The sequence below is a fragment of the Lissotriton vulgaris genome, chromosome 1_1 (genome assembly GCF_964263255.1).
Source record: "Lissotriton vulgaris chromosome 1_1, aLisVul1.2, whole genome shotgun sequence".
NCBI lineage: Eukaryota > Metazoa > Chordata > Amphibia > Caudata > Salamandridae > Lissotriton > Lissotriton vulgaris.
In genome coordinates this window covers 1,200,110,446-1,200,127,509 of record NC_141685.1, presented here as the reverse complement: position 1 = coordinate 1,200,127,509, position 17,064 = coordinate 1,200,110,446, and the positions used below count along the sequence as shown (strand labels likewise).

General features: G+C 48.4%; 1 protein-coding gene across 1 annotated transcript; it reads right to left on the bottom strand.

The window, feature by feature from the left end:
• Nucleotides 1-5,335: 5,335 nt before the first annotated feature.
• LOC147748905 (uncharacterized) lies at nucleotides 5,336-8,346 on the bottom strand. Its single transcript, XM_086928796.1, has 4 exons — nucleotides 8,229-8,346; nucleotides 7,468-7,554; nucleotides 6,609-6,758; nucleotides 5,336-5,802 (listed from the first exon to the last, which is right to left on the bottom strand). The coding sequence occupies exons 1-4, from the start codon at nucleotides 8,344-8,346 to the stop codon at nucleotides 5,336-5,338; spliced, it is 822 nt and encodes a 273-aa protein (XP_086784922.1).
• Between the last annotated feature and the right edge of the window lie 8,718 nt (nucleotides 8,347-17,064).

Here is a 17,064-nt window from a genome sequence, read left to right as displayed (position 1 = left end):
ACCTGAAGGCAAAGCAAACGCATCAAGCTGAGATTTCAAAGCTTGACTGTAGATAGAGGGACTCTCACAATAACCTTGAGGAGCACTCTTGAACCGGGAGCTTCGGCCTCCAAGAGAGAAGCCAAAAATATCTCTGCTTTTCTCAGCAATGGGAATACTAAAGAAAGCATTCTTCAGATCGATAACAGAAAACCATGCCGCTGAAGCGGGTATCATGGTAAGTAAAGCAGTTATATCTGGAACAACAGGAAACTGGGGGACAACAATCTTGTTGACCTCCCAAAGATCAATCACGAAACAATACACAGGTGGTTGAGAAGGATCGCTACTTTTAAGAACAGGGAGAGCAGGACTATTGCAAACATTACCTCTTGTTTCCTCAACCACACCCTTCTGAACCAGATCATAAATATTAGCCATCAAGGCTCGCTCACCATCATTAGAGATCTTATATTGTGGAATACGTGGCAATTTGGCATTAGACTTGATAGTATCCACATAAGGAGGAATTTGTAGTAAACCAACATCGTTCGGACCTGTATCCCAGAGTGTGGAAGGAAGAGACTGCAATTCGGGTGGAAAACTATCCTTCGATAGATATATGGGAGAAACCAATTTCTCACCCAAAGTAAGACGCACACCAGAGGGGGAACAGTACAACGTTGCATGAAGACGCTTCAACAAATCCAGACCCAACAAATTCTCTCCACAACCAGTTATCAAAATAAGTGGAGCTTCCAGATCGTAAGGACCAATTGAAAGAGGCAAAGGACAAGAAACTGGGTTAGCAACTGGGGCGCCAGAGAATCCTACAGAAACGTTTGTTAAGCCAGACAAAGGTGCCCCAGGGAGTTTTGAATGAATCATAGAACTTCTCATTGCACCAGTATCCAAAAGAAATTGCTCTGCAACACCCAAAGCAACTACCTCAACATAAGGCCCATTCTGATCCACTGGAACTGATACGACTCCCTTTCTTTGTCCATGGCTGTCCTAACTAGAATGAAAATCCTGAACCTCTCCATCCACACAATAATCATCATTATAATACTGCGCAGACTGAGTATTCTGCTGATCAAAATAATTTGAAGAGTTCTGAGGGGAAAAGGAACGCTGCCCCGGAGGCAAAGTACCTCGCCCTCTACCTCTAGGTGCTGACTGAAAACCACCACGGCCCGCGACCCTTGGAATCCTCCATTACGCTGCAATAAAACCAGACAGTTATTCTTAAAATGGCCTTCCTCTTTACAATAGGCGCACTGATTAGGACCCAGAAAAGGTCGCGGAACAAAAGACTCAGGTTTCTGCAGCAACTTTTAGACTGAATAGGTTGCTGGAACTGACGCTGACCGGAACGAGGAGGATAAGCCTGCTGAAGAAGATCTTTCGTTTTTAAATCCTTAATATTCTTCTCAGCTTTATCTTTTTCCTCCTTGTCCCTATTCTCATAATATTGAGCAGTAGCCAATATTTGAGCAGATGAAGAAACAGCCTAAGAGCTTTCCGAATCTTTTAATTTATGAGATAATTCAGGAAGTAAATTAAAAACAAATGTATCCACAAATAATCGCTGTCCCCCTTCAGTACTCAAGTCCTGACCACTATGGTCGATAAATGTCTCCTCGAACCTAGTAAAGAAATTGGAAACACTCATCTTTTTTCTGCTTGCACGTAGCCAGCTTATCCCAGTTGACGCGTAAAGCAGGCATCATCGTCTTCATTAAAGTTATTATTCTACCTGGCAACTGTGTAATCAAATCATCCGGCTTAGCGCCACCCACTTGTGCTGTATCCGCGGCAACTATATCATTCCAGCTACCACCTAAAGCTTGGTGATGATCCTCTCTATGAATCCGAGCCCACAACGCTTGTGGAACCACATTCCCCATCAGCAAATCAATATCGGAAAAATTCATAAGACATGCATCAACAGTCTGGGATAACTCTTTATAATAGCCAGCAGGATTTTTACGAGGGTTCGGCAAAGACTGCTTAAGTGCTAAAACTTCAGCTCTCTTCCAAGGGACATGTACCCATACACGCTGAAAATGAGCAGGGATAGCTGGATTAGCACCTGCTTGGGGAACTGGGTCCCTCCATACCGGAGGAACTTCTTTAATAGGATAATTCTTCATTTTCTGTCTAACTGCAGGACCTGGTTCGAAAATAGTCCGAGAAGAATACAAAGTCCTAAAAGCAACAAGTGTCTGTATGGCATCCTGAACATCAGGACCCACTATAAGTCCCTTATCGAAGTTATTCTGTATCTCCAGCAAACCCTGAGGAGGTACGTCCAACTCCATATCCTCCCAACCTTTAATGAGCGTATCACACATGACATAAAAAACGTATCTTTGCGTAGATGCATTCCATTGAAGAAAGGTACTCAAAATATTGGGTACACTATATAATGGACCATTCATCATCCATTTATGAGCAAGGGAGTCAAGCACAGCCCGTTCTTCAGAATCTGGGAGTTGGCTATGGGATTGTGTTCGAGAGAAAGCAGGAGTCCTATTAAACGAACCAAAGATAGGGTAGAAAAAACCCAGAAACAGTATTACCTAGTCTATTACGCATCGGAGAAGAAGTAGGGAGTAAAACTGGAGATGAAGTATTAAACAAAGGCAAAGAAGGGCTATCTGTTCCAACAGATACAAAAGGCAAAGGAGACTGAGGTACAAAAGATTGTGGCAAAGGAGGTGCTGGTGATATTACTGGAAGAGCCGGAGGTGCAGGAGCCAAAGCTCCCGGCTGAACAAGAGGTTGTTGCGCAGGTGGCAATAATACAGGTGCATCAGCACCTGGCGCATAAGGCGGAGGCAATTTCAGCAAATGAAACATTAAAGGATCTTCTTCCGAGTCTTTACGTTGCGGGGGTAACACATTATAGCACCTATCTATTGCCATCCGATGCTGTCTATCTGAGACTTCAATCACTCGATCTGTCTCATCGTCTTTAAATTGCTGGGCAGCCTATAGAAACGTCATATCTTTCATTTTCCTATCTCGTTTTGCTTGCTTAATTTCTTTCTGTTTGGCTTCCGTAAGACACCATCTTTCTTCGTGTATCGAATCCATGCATCGTTAAAAGCAATAGGACCCACACCATGCTTAGAATAGAGCTCATAAGTGGGAGTTCCAACCGGAGGAATCGGACATGATTCCTCAAGCCGGGAATCCCTAGAACAACAAAAACAACATAGTTTCCTCAGTCTGCTCAGACCAGGCATTTCAAGCACTCTGATCCGTTCACTAGCTTCAAGGAGTGAAAGCAAAGAACACAGTACAAAGGTACTCACCCCTCGGCTTCCACTATTGCAACAGGCGAATAACAAAAAGACCAAAAACAAAACAAAGAAGTGGGCGCTACTCACGAATACTTAACTAGATGGTCTTCTCACGCCAACGTAGGTCCGTCTAACATCTTGCGATACCAATCATCACCAGAGGGTCCAAGGCAGGGCGGTAGTCAGGGCATCAATCATCAGCAGCTGTCGAGAAGGAGCAGCAGCGCTGCAAAAGACCTTCGGTCCACTTCGACATACAGGGGTCGCTTGGTGTGGCTCGCAAATCCTCCGGAATTTTCTTGCGGGGCTTCTCACGACCCTCGGGCTGAACCACCATCACTGAAACCGCCCGACGTTGGGCGCCAGTTGGAGAACCGGGCCTTATGGGCCAGGCGGCGCAGGGCACACCTTAATCCCTGGGCTCACCTGCCTTGTTACTAACAGAGACACAAGACATTCCGTTAAGCGTGGAAGCCAGGTTTATTAGCTGCAGCTAAGCATAGTTGTCCCAGAAGTTACACACAAGGTGGATTCTAAGGAGACTGCCACTTCAATCCGTGGCGTACAATCTCTTATACAAAACACATTTACGATATCCCACTCCCTGCACACACAAAACGAACCAATAGAAAAAGTTGAAAAGCAAGCTATCAGTTATCCTAGTAAATTCCCGGACCCCGAGTGTTACCCCTACCAGAAAATTAATCAGTGATGGTGTTCACAATCTCCTCTCGCAGGTGGCAGGATATGCTAGTGTGTTTCAATGGATAGTTGTGTAATAGGAGTATACAAGGAGAGAATAGTGAAGGCCAGTTGGATAAGATAGTATGAGAGAAGAATAGGAGAGGCAAATAGTCGGCTGAGACAGGGAGACAGGGATCAATCGAGCCAGACATGGATTAACGAACTCGGCCAGACCCTGACATTGGGTTTTATGAACAAGGACAATGAAGCTACTTTTTAACTGAAAAGACACGTAGCAGCTGGAAAAGCAAAAGCAACGCGTTCGCCGTGTCGCCTGAGTGAGGGCAACACAAAATGGCGACAAGATACAAAATGGCGGCTAAATACGAGCTGAAATCTGATATCGCAGATCCTCATGTCCATGCTGTGTTTTTTCTCTCTCTCCATAAAACTTACCCCAAAAACCCCATTTGCATCCAATTTTCCAACCCTAACCCTCTTCCCCCGGGCTGTGTGGTTTTCATTGAGGTGTGACTAAATGACAACAATAATTCCACACACTTGCTGGGGAGGATAAGGTCAAAGCAACAGAAAAATCATTCAAATCAGAATTTCATGTGCGCCATCGTGGATTGATCATCAACAACATCCTCCTCCTACACGTGACAAATCGAATGCTTAATGCTTAAGCTGCTGTGTCCTTCACCTTCAATACTATTTCTTACAGTAGCCATACTCCACGCAAATAGTACTTATATTTTGACTACTTTAGCACTGCTTAGGCTATTATTTATGGCACTGTTCTCTACAGTACTATCTATCGTACTGTTCTAATGCAACGCTCAGGCCACTCAATGTTTTATTTCCTTTTTTTCATATGCTGCTACTGCCAGTGTGTACCACTACTACTACCAGCACAACAATGACATTTCATCCATCCAGGATTCCATTTCCAACCTTAATCGCCATTTGCAATGCAGCCAGCCCTGTACCTAGCCCTATTCTCAAACATGAATCACAGGTAAGAGAAGCATTTTGGGGAGGTAGAATAATGGGCTAGGACTCGGAGGAGAGGAGAGACTGACAGTAGTACTAGTAAAGTACTAGTAGGGCAATTGAATTCACTCACTCTGTTAGTGGCACTTTTGTACATTTTTGGACATTTAGATGATTCATGCTGATAAGTTTGAGGAAACCAAACGTACAGTAACCCCCGCCCACCACCACACAAAATATTATGAACGCGTATACTATGTTTAAGTATGAATAACAAATAAATATATTTTCCCTAGCCAAAAATTAACTAGTCAAACGACCCAACTCACCCCCCTCCCTAACCCCAACCAATGTCCCAATGTCCTTCAAAACTCCCTTTGAATCCCCAACGCCCAATTCCCACCCCCCCCCCAACAGTCTTTAAAAAAGGGGCAAGGGACAGTCACTTCTTCCGGCGGTGTCCTGTAGACAGGTGGTCCTGCATCTCTTTGCGGAGGTCCCGGAGCTAGCGCTGGGGCTTCCCTACCATGTGCTCCAGGCAGTCCACTCTCTGGCGGAGGCGCCGCTGATGTGCCATCCAGGCTCTGGGGGGCATCTGCTGGTGTCTTCTTAGCTGCTCCGTGGAGGCGGCGGGAGGCTGTCGGGCCACAGCGCCGTACCACTGGAGGCTGCTGGCTGGTGGACCCGGGGGCACTGGAGGAGGATGCAGCTGTTGCTGTCTTCTCCTCCTGTTCCCGAGCCACCAGCCGCCGATATTCGGCACAATTGACCTCCAGCTTCCGGGCCCTGGCCCGGCCAGCCATCTCCTTCCGGGTCAGTTTTTTGGGAGGATCTATGAAGAAAGAAAGACAAATAGAGTCTGTAACGAATACTCTTTAACATTAACACAAAATAATTCAACAGAAAGTTGTCTCACAGTAACACTACCAACTTGCAAGCACAGTATAACATTTTGGCATGTATCTTTCCGCCGTCTTTGTAGGCCTGTAACATTAGTGGGAGTTTCAGGAATTCTACTAGCAGCTTAACTGTACCAACTTTACATTTTCTCAACAACAAACTAACACCCTTTTGATTTTATTTGGTAAACCACCGTCTTGACTTGCATTTGAGTTTCACCCAAATGATATATTGCAATGCACACCACACATGCATTTTCTCATTCACCCACACATGCAGTCATCTTTTCTTTCTCCTCCAACCATTATTGCTTCAAGCAGCCATGCATCTGATTCCTTCCTATCAGCCACCTCTGCCTGCATGCAAAAACATGTATCATTCTTTACAGTCATAAATGTTACGACTCATTCGTCCTTCCTTTCACCCTCCTTTCCCTTTTTGTTCATCACATCCCTCAAGTTCATCTGATATGACTTGGATTCACGATAAATGTTTCCCAGCTGAGTTGAAGTGAATTAGAGGGGCCATTGCTTACTCGAGAACTACCGCAGCTAATGCTATTGCTAAGTCAAGTGTGACTGTCTTCTCCGTGATTGGCAAAAATGTAGTTCTAAATTAGTAACTGTTCTTAACAGTACAGTGTACTTGTACTAGTGTACTGTCTACTGTACAGTACATCATACACTCCTTTGCGAGCCTACTTTAAAATGTCAATAAGTAAGGAGTATAATAACTTACCACCGTCCGCCGCTGCTGAGTCATCCCCCACAGCTCCTCCTGGTGGCACTTGTGGCGCCGCCGCATCACCCCCTGGAGTGGACGTCTCCACGCTGCTGGCCCCGGCACTGGTGGTGGTGGTAGTATGTGCCGCATCCGATGTTGTGACGCCTAGAAAAAACATGTTATATTTTTAGATGCCATACACCAACCCCTATTTTGTCTCGTAATGGAGAAAATGTTAATACATAACCAATTTTTAATATTGGGAATGAAAAAAGTGACTGTTTTGGGGAGGGTGTTAACCTTTTTTATATGCTTAGCCATTACATACTACACTTTTTGGCACAACTATTGAATGCTTGCTTTTTATCGTGCACCATTTTTCTAATTACAGACAGAAAATTCCATTGCCCTTCTGCCAACAAGAGCTTTTCAATTCACCACCTACTCCTCATCACCACCAGTACTTGAAGTTCAAACAAGGTGAGGGCTTCCGCACAGTTATTCTAATAATTAGGTGTGTTAAGTTGAAGTATATTGATTCTAGCGAAGAGTATTTAAACTTTACCGTCATCTATCACCACTGCTCGGTCGGAATACTGCGCTTTTAAAAATAAAGAAATTGTTTTTTTTATTTCTTATTTGAAAATAAAACTTTAAAATTAAATAACACTGCGTGGTTTTTGTTCATGAGTGAGTGAGCGGAAGGGTTTGCACTACTGCACTTTGCAGGCATGCTTCAGTGACTCTGATAGGTTGGGACTCGGCGGTAGTCTTTTGTAAAAAATAGAATTAGGAAACAGTTTGGAATGAGTAGGTGCTGTAAAAGTTAGGGAAGTATAATTATTAATATTAACATTACAACAGAACAACTTACTGGGGCCAGCAGAGGAGACCTCGGAGGAACGATCATGCCCACCTTGTTCCGCTGGCGTCGCTGTCGTCCTCTTGCCCCAGGGAGGTGCTGTTGATCATGAAATAAACACAAACATGGATGATTGTTTTTTTGAAATATTTGATTTCTTTGACCACAATCTAAAATTATCTTGGGGAAACAAATTACCAACAATTGCACTACATGGATTGACCTATCTGATCTGGTCAACTAGGCGGATAGTACATTATTGTTGTATTTGCAGACCGTCTACTTGGAAAGTTATGGAAATCACTAACTAAACCAACAACAAAAAGGTTCTACTATGACTGCCAGCACTCAGCAGCACGCGATGTGACAGACACAGTCCGTCTTCATGATTGCAGACCACTAAAAAATGTCCTACTAATAACAAGTCATAATATACTCAACCTATCAATCCACCAATATCTCTTCTTCTTAGTGGCAGCAGGAGTACAAAGGAAGGACTAGACTTGAGTCTCTAGTCTCTCTAGCATTACGCAGTTCTGTAAAGTACTACACTCATACATAATCAGGCCAAATGAGCACAAAGTTGCAAACAAGTAAGCATAGTAGCAACGCCACTGAGCAGGCAAGCACCTGCAATCACAGAAGCTATAAACATTAATTTACCTGCAATATAATCGAATCGGCAGCATTCTTGCTCTTCGGGAAAAATATATATTAGCAATATAATAACACAGAGCAGAAGAAAACAAAGTAATTATTAAATAGCTACTCACCAAGCCCAGGGATCTCCACGACTAGCAGGTCGAGCAGGTGCTGCTCCCGGTCAAGGAGGTCCACCCACCTGTGCGTCGCCTGACGGTAGGTGCGCCGGACCCCCGGCTCCCTAAACATGGCCGGGCACACCTTATCCCAGAGCTGGCAACGCTACCTGAGGCCATACCGTGGACCGGACCTGCCGCCTGCTGCGACAGTCTTCGGGAGGCGGCGCTGAACATAAAAGGTAAGTGCGGCCACCTCCACCGTGCTGAAAATCTCCCGGGTGAATACATCCTCCCCCCTATTCGCCCTAAAGGGAGTCGGGTACGGGGTGTGGGACCATTTCCCTTGTTCTTCCTGGCTCCCTTTGCCATGGTCCTCGACAGGAATGGAAATAAATGAGAAAGAGAATAGAGAAAAAGTAAATAAAAGAAAAGAGTTAAAAAAGTAGTTTTAAAGTAACCAAAAGTAGAAAAAAACACAAACTATAGATGTAGAAAAGAGAGGGATAGATAATGAGTAAAAAGATCAAAAAAAGTTCAAACAAACAAAGGATTACAAAGATTAAAGCAGGATAGAAAAAGCATGCCCAGAACCATAGCAATGAATGAAAAACAAGATGGCCGCACCCATTGGGACCGCGTGGGTAAGTTTTACGTGATATTTCCCCCCACGAGCACGCAAAAAATGGACACGATATCGTAATTGCGCCTTGCATGTAGGAAATGCCCAACGCGAGCATGCAACTAGGGCCCTGGCAATGGAAATACGCGACGGAAACACCGAAAACAAGATGGCCGCGCCCATGTACGACTGCATGGGTAACATCACGGTCGGCGTACTGAAAAAAAAAACGCGAACACGCAAAGCGCCCAGCGAACATGCAAAAATTTGAAAAATCTGCCAATTCGCGGATTTTGCGGACCGCGAATTCGCTTTCACATGAATTTGCGTACCACGAATTCACTAATTTAACCCATACTTAGTGAATGGGAAGGTGCACCCACCCCAATACAGTAGGACTATGCTGAGAGTCATATCCACCTACCCCTCATATGTCTGGACACTGCTGGGAGTCATATCCACCCACCCCAATACGGTAGGCCTATGCTGGTAGTCATATAAACCCACCCCAATACTGTAGGCCTATGCTGGGAGTACTCTGCACCCACCCCTCATATGTCAGGACACTGCTGGGAGTCATATACACCCACCACAATACTATAGGCCTATGCAGGGAGTCCTCTGCACCCACTACTCATATGCCAGGACTTTGCTTGGAGTCCTCTGCAACCACCCCTCATATGTCTGGACACTGCTGAGAGTCCTCCACACCCACCCCTAATATGTCTGGACACTGCTGGGAGTCCTCTGCACCCACCCCTCATATGTCTGGACACTTCTGGGAGTCCTATGCACCCACCCCTCATTTGTCCGGAAACTGCTGGGAGTCATATCCACCCATCCCTCATATGTTTGGACACTGCTGGAAGTCATGTCCACCCACCCCAAAGTAAGCATAGTAGCAACTCCACTGAGCAGGCAAGCAGCTGCAATCACAGAAGCTATAAACATTAATTTACCTGCAATGTAATCGAATCGGCAGCATTCTTGCTCTTCGGGAAAAACATATATTAGCAATATATTAACACAGTGCAGAAGAAAACAAAGTAGTTATTAAATAGCTACTCACCAAGCCCAGGGATCTCCACGACTAGCAGGTCGAGCAGGTGCTGCTCCCGGTCAAGGAGGTCCGCCCAGCAGTGCGTCGCATGATGGTAGGTGCGCCGGGCCCCCGGCTCCCTAAACATGGCCCGGCACACCTTATCCCAGAGCTGGCGATGCTACCGGAGGCCATACCCTGCACCAGACCTGCCGCCTGCTGCGACGGTCTTCGGGAGGCGGCGCTGAACATGAAAGATAAGTGCAGCCACCTCCACCCTGCTGAAAATCTCCCAGGCGAATACATCCTCCCCCCTTAATCGCCCGAAAGGGAGTCGGGTACAGGGTGTGGGACCCTTCCCCTTGGTCTTCCTGGCTCCCTTTGCCATGGTCCTGGACAGGAATGGAAATAAATGGGAAAGAGAATAGAGAAAAAGTAAATAAAAGAAAAGAGTTAAAAAAGTAGTTTTAAAGTAACCAAAAGTAGAAAAAACCACAAACTATAGATGTAGAAAAGAGAGGGATAGATAATGAGTAAAAAGATCAAAAAAAGTTCAAACAAACAAAGGATTGCAAAGATTAAAGCAGGATAGAAAAAGCATGCCCAGAAACATAGCAATGAATGAAAAACAAGATGGCCGCGCCCATTGGGACCGCGTGGGTAAGTTTAACGTGATATTTCCCCTGTGAGCACACAAAAACGGACGTGATATCGTAATTGCGCCACGCATGTAGGAAATGCCCAACGCGAGCATGCAACTAGCGCCCGGCAACAGAAATACGCAATGCGAACACTGAAAACAAGATGACCGCGCCCATGTGCGACCGCATGGGTAACATCACGGTCGGCGCACTGAAAAAAAAACGCGAACACGCAAAGCGCACCGCGAACACGCAAAAATGTAAAAAATCTGCCAATTCACAGATTTTGCGGACCGCGAATTCGCTTTCGCATGAATTTGCGTACCGCGAATTCACAAATTTAACCCATACCTAGTGAATGGGAAGGTGCACCCACCCCAATACTGTAGGACTATGCTGGGAGTCATATCCACCCACCCCAATACAGTAGGCCTATGCTGAGAGTCATATCCACCCACCCCTCATATGTCTGGACACTGCTGGGAGTCATATCCACCCACCCCAATACTGTAGGCCTATGCTGGGAGTACTCTGCACCCACCCCTCATATGTCAGGACACTGCTGGGAACATATACACCCACCACAATACTGTAGTCCTATGCAGGGGGTCCTATGCACCCACTACTCATATTTCAGGACATTGCAGGGAGTCCTCTGCACCCACCCCTCATATGTCTGGACACTGCTGAGAGTCCTCTACACCCACCCCTAATATGTCTGGACACTTCTGGGAGTCATTTCCACTCACCACTCATATGTCAGGACACTGCTGGGAGTCCTCTGCACCCACCCCTCATATGTCTGGACACTGCTGGGAGTCCTATGCACCCACCCCTCATTTATCAGGAAACTGCTGGGAGTCATATCCACCCACCCCTCATATGTTTGGACACTGCTGGGAGTCATATCCACCCACCCCAATACTGTAGTCCCATGCTGGGACTCATATCCACCCACCCCAATACTGTAGGCCTATGCTGGGAGTCCTCTGCACCTCCCCTTTATATGTCTAGACACTGCTGGGAGTCATATCCACCCACCCCAATACTTATGCCTATGCTGGGAGTCCTCTGCACCCACCCCTCATATGTCAGGACACTGCTGGGAGTCATATCCACCCACTCCAATACGGTAGGCCTATGCTGTGAGTCCTCTGCACCCACCACTCATATGTCAGGACACTGCTGGGAGTCCTCTGCACCAACCCCTAATATGTATAGACACTGCTAGGAGTCCTCTGCACCCACCCCTCATATGTCTGGACACTACTGAGAGTCATATCCACCCACCACTCATATGTCAGGACACTGCTGGGAGTCCTTTGCACCCACTGCTCATGAGTCTGGACTCTGCTGGAAGTCCTCTGCACCCACCCCTCATATGTCTGGACACTGCTGGGAGTCATATCCACCCAACCCAATACTGTAGGCCTATGCTGGGAGTCATATCCACCCACCCCAATAATGTAGGCCTATGCTGGTAGTAACATCCACCCACCCCTCATATGTCAGGACACTGCTGGGAGTCCTCTGCACCTACCCCTCATATGTCTGGACACTGCTGGGACTCCTCTGCACCCACCCCTCATATGTCTGGACACTGCGGGGAGTCATATCCACTCACCACTCATATGTCAGGACACTGCTGGGAGTCCTCTGCACCAACCCCTAATATGTATAGACACTGCTAGGAGTCCTCTGCACCGACCCCTCATATGTCTGGACACTACTGGGAGTCATATCCACCCACCACTCATATGTCAGGACCCTGCTGGGAGTCCTCTGCACCCACTACTCATGTGTCTGGACACTGCTGGAATTCCTCTGCACCTACCCCTCATATGTCTGGACACTGCTGGGAGTCATATCCACCCAACCCAGTACTGTAGGCCTATGCTGGGAGTCATATCCACCCACCCCAATAATGTAGGCCTATGCTGGTAGTAACATCCACCCACCCCTCATATGTCAGGACACTGCTGGAAGTCCTCTGCACCTACCCCTCATATGTCTGGACACTGCTGGGACTCCTCTGCACCCACCCCTCATATGTCTGGACACTGCTGGGAGTCATATCCTCTCACCACTCATATGCCTGAACACTGCTGGGAGTCCTCTGCACCCACCCCTCATGTGTCTGGACACTGCTGGGAGTCCTATGCACCCACCCCTCATATGTCAGGACACTGCTGGGAGTCATATCCACCCACCCCTCATATGTCTGGACACTGCTGGGAGTCCTCTGCATCCACCCCTCACATGTCAGGACACTGCAGGGAGTCATATCCACCCACCCCTCATATATCTGGAGACTGCTGGGAGTCATATCCACCCAGCCCAATACTGTAGGCCTATGCTGGGAGTCATATCCACACACCCCAATACCGTAGGCCTACGCTGGGAGTCATATCCACGCACCCCTCATATGTCTGGACACTGCTGGGAGTCATATCAATCCACCCCAATACTGTAGCCCCTATGCTGGGTCTCATATCCACCCACCCCAATACTGTAGGCCTATGCTGGGAGTCCTCTGCACCCACCCCTCATATGTCTGGACACTGTTGGGAGTCATATCCACCCACCCCAATACTGTAGGCCTATGCTGGGAGTCCTCTGCACCCACCCCTCATATGTCAGGACACTGCTGGGAGTCATATCCACCAACTCCAATACTGTAGGCCTATGCTGGGAGTCCTCTGCACCCACCACTTATGTGTCAGGACACTGCTGGGAGTCCTCTGCACCAACCCCTCATATGTCTAGACACTGCTAAGAGTCTTCTGTACCCACCCCTCATATGTCTGGACACTGCTGGGAGTCAAATCCACCCAGCACTCATATGTCAGGACAATGCTGGGAGTCCTCTGCACCCACCCCTTATGTGTCTGGACACTGCTGGAAGTCCTCTGCACCCACCCCTCATATGTCTGGACACTGCTGGGAGTCATATCCACCCACCCCAATACCGTAGGCCTATGCTGGGAGTCATATCCACCCACCCCAATACTGTAGGCCTATGCTGGGAGTAATATCCACCCACCCCTCATGTGTCTGGACACTGCCGGGAGTCATATCCACCCACCCCAATACTGTAGGCCTAGGCTGAGAGTGCTCTGCACCCACCACTCATATGCCAGGACATTGCTGGGAGTCCTCTCCACCTACCCCTCATATGTTGGATACTGCTGGGAGTCCTCTGCACCCACCCCTCATATGTCTGGACACTGCTGGGAGTCATATCCACCCACCATTCATATGTCAGGACACTGCTGGGAGTCCTCTGCACCCACCCCTCATATGTCTGGACACTGCTGGGAGTCCTCTGCACCCACCCCTCATATATCTGGACACTGCTGGGAGTCCTCTGCACCCACCCCCAATACTGTAGTACTATGCTGGGAGGCCTCTGCACCCACCCCTCATATGTCAGGACACTAATGGGAGTCATATCCACCCACCCTTCTTATGTCTGGACACCCATCCAATACTGTAGGCCTATGCTGTGAGTCATATCCACCCACTCCTCATATGACAGGACACTGCTGGGAGTCATATCCACCCACCCCTCATTTGTCAGGACACTGCTGGGAGTCATATCCACCCACCCCAATACAGTAGGCCTATGCTGGGAGTCATATCCACCCACTCCTCATATGACAGGACACTGCTGGGAGTCATATCCACCCACCCCTCATATGTCAGGACACTGCTGGGAGTCATATCCACCCACCCCAATACAGTAGGCCTATGCTGGGAGTCATATCCACCCACTCCTCATATGACAGGACACTGCTGGGAGTCATATCCACCCACCCCTCATTTGTCTTGACACTGCTGGGAGTCACATCCACCCACCCCTTAAATGTATGGACACTGCTGGGAGTCATCTCCACCAATCCCAATACTTTAGGCCTATGCCAGGAGTCCTCTGCACCAACCCCTCATATGTCAGGACACTGCTGGGAGTCATATCCACCCACCCCAATGCTGTAGGCCTATGCTGAGAGTCATATCCACCCACCCCTCATATGTCTGAACACTGCTGGGAGTCATATCCACCCACCCCTCATATGTCAGGACAATGCTGGAAGTCATATCCACCCACACCTCATATGTCTGGACACTACTGGGAGTTCTCTGCTCCCACCCCTCATATGTCTGGACACTGCTGGGAGTCATATCCACCCAGTCCTCTGCACCCACCCCTCATATGTCTGGACACTGCTGGGAATCCTCTGCACCCACCCCTCATATGTCTTGACAATGCTGGGAGTCCTCTGCACCCATCCCTCATATGTCTGGACACTGCTGGGAGTCATAACCACCCACCCCAATACTGTAGGCATATGCTAGGCATCCTCTGCACCTTCCACTCATATGTCATGACACTGCTGGGAGTCATATCCACCCATCACTCATATGTCTGGACACTGCTGGGAGTCATATACATACACCCCTCATATGTCTGGACACTGCTGAGAGTCATATCCACCCACCCCAATACTGTAGGCCTATGCTGGGAGTACTCTGCACCCACCCCTCATATGTCAGGACACTGCTGGGAGTCATATATACCCACAACAATACCGTAGTCCTATGCAGGGGGTCCTATGCACCCACTACTCATATTTCAGGACATTGCTGGGAGTCCTCTGCACCCACCCCTCATATGTCTGGACACTGCTGAGAGTCCTCTACACCCACCCCTAATATGTCTGGACACTTCTGGGAGTCATATCCACTCACCACTCATATGTCAGGACACTGCTGGGAGTCCTCTGCACCCACCCCTCATATGTCTGGACACTGCTGGGAGTCCTATGCACCCACCCCTCATTTTTCAGGAAACTGCTGGGAGTCATATCCACCCACCCCTCATATGTTTGGACACTGCTGGGAGTCATATCCACCCACCCCAATACTGTAGTCATATGCTGGGACTCATATCCGCCCACCCCAATACTGTAGGCCTAAGCTGGGAGTCCTCTGCACCTCCCCTTTATATGTCTAGACACTGCTGGGAGTAATATTCACCCTCCCCAATACTTAAGGCCTATGCTGGGAGTCCTCTGCACCCACCCCTCATATCTCAGGACACTGCTGGGAGTCATATCCACCCACTCCAATACGGTAGGCCTATGCTGGGAGTCCTCTGCACCCACCACTATTATGTCAGGACACTGCTGGGAGTCCTCTGCACCAACCCCTAATATGTATAGACACTGCTAGGAGTCCTCTGCACCCACCCCTCATATGTCTGGACACTGCTGGGAGTCATATCCACCCAACCCAATACTGTAGGCCTATGCTGGGAGTCATATCCACCCACCCCAATAATGTAGGCCTATGCTGGTAGTAACATCCACCCACCCCTCATATGTCAGGACACTGCTGGGAGTCCTCTGCACCTACCCCTCATATGTCTGGACACTGCTGGAAGTCCTCTGTACCCACCCCTCATATGTCTGGACACTGCTGGGAGTCATATCCACCCAACCCAATACTGTAGGCCTATGCTGGGAGTCATATCCACCCACCCCAATAATGTAGGCCTATGCTGGTAGTAACATCCACCCACCCCTCATATGTCAGGACACTGCTGGGAGTCCTCTGCACCTACCCCTCATATGTCTGGACACTGCTGGGACTCCTCTGCACCCACCCCTCATATGTCTGGACACTGCTGGGAGTCATATCCAATCACCACTCATATGTCAGGACACTGCTGGGAGTCCTCTGCACCCACCCTTCATATGTCTGGACACTGCTGGGAGTCCTATGCACCCACCACTCATATGTCAGGACACTGCTGGGAGTCATATCCACCCACCCCTCATATGTCTGGACACTGCTGGGAGTCCTCTGCATCCACCCCTCACATGTCAGGACACTGCTGGGAGTCATATCCACCCACCCCTCATATATCTGGACACTGCTGGGAGTCATATCCACCCAGCCCAATACTGTAGGCCTATGCTGGGAGTCATATCCACACACCCCAATACGGTAGGCCTATGCTGGGAGTCACATCCACGCACCCCTCATATGTCTGGACACTGCTGGGAGTCATATCCGTCCACCACAATACTGTAGCCCCTATGCTGGGACTCATATCCACCCACCCCAATACTGTAGGCCTATGCTGGGAGTCCTCTGCACCCACCCCTCATATGTCTGGACACTGTTGGGAGTCATATCCACCCACCCCAATACTGTACGCCTATGCTGGGAGTCCTCTGCACCCACCCCTCATATGTCAGGACACTGCTGGGAGTCATATCCACCCACTCCAATACAGTAGGCCTATGCTGGGAGTCATATGCACCCACCACTTATGTGTGAGGACACTGCTGGGAGTCCTCTGCACCAACCCCTCATATGTCTAGACACTGCTAGGAGTCCTCTGCACCCACCCCTCATATGTCTGGACACTGCTGGTAGTCAAATCCACCCACCACTCATATGTCAGGACAATGCTGGGAGTCCTCTGCACCCACCCCTTATGTTTCTGGAAACTGCTGGAAGTCCTCTGCACCCACCCCTCAT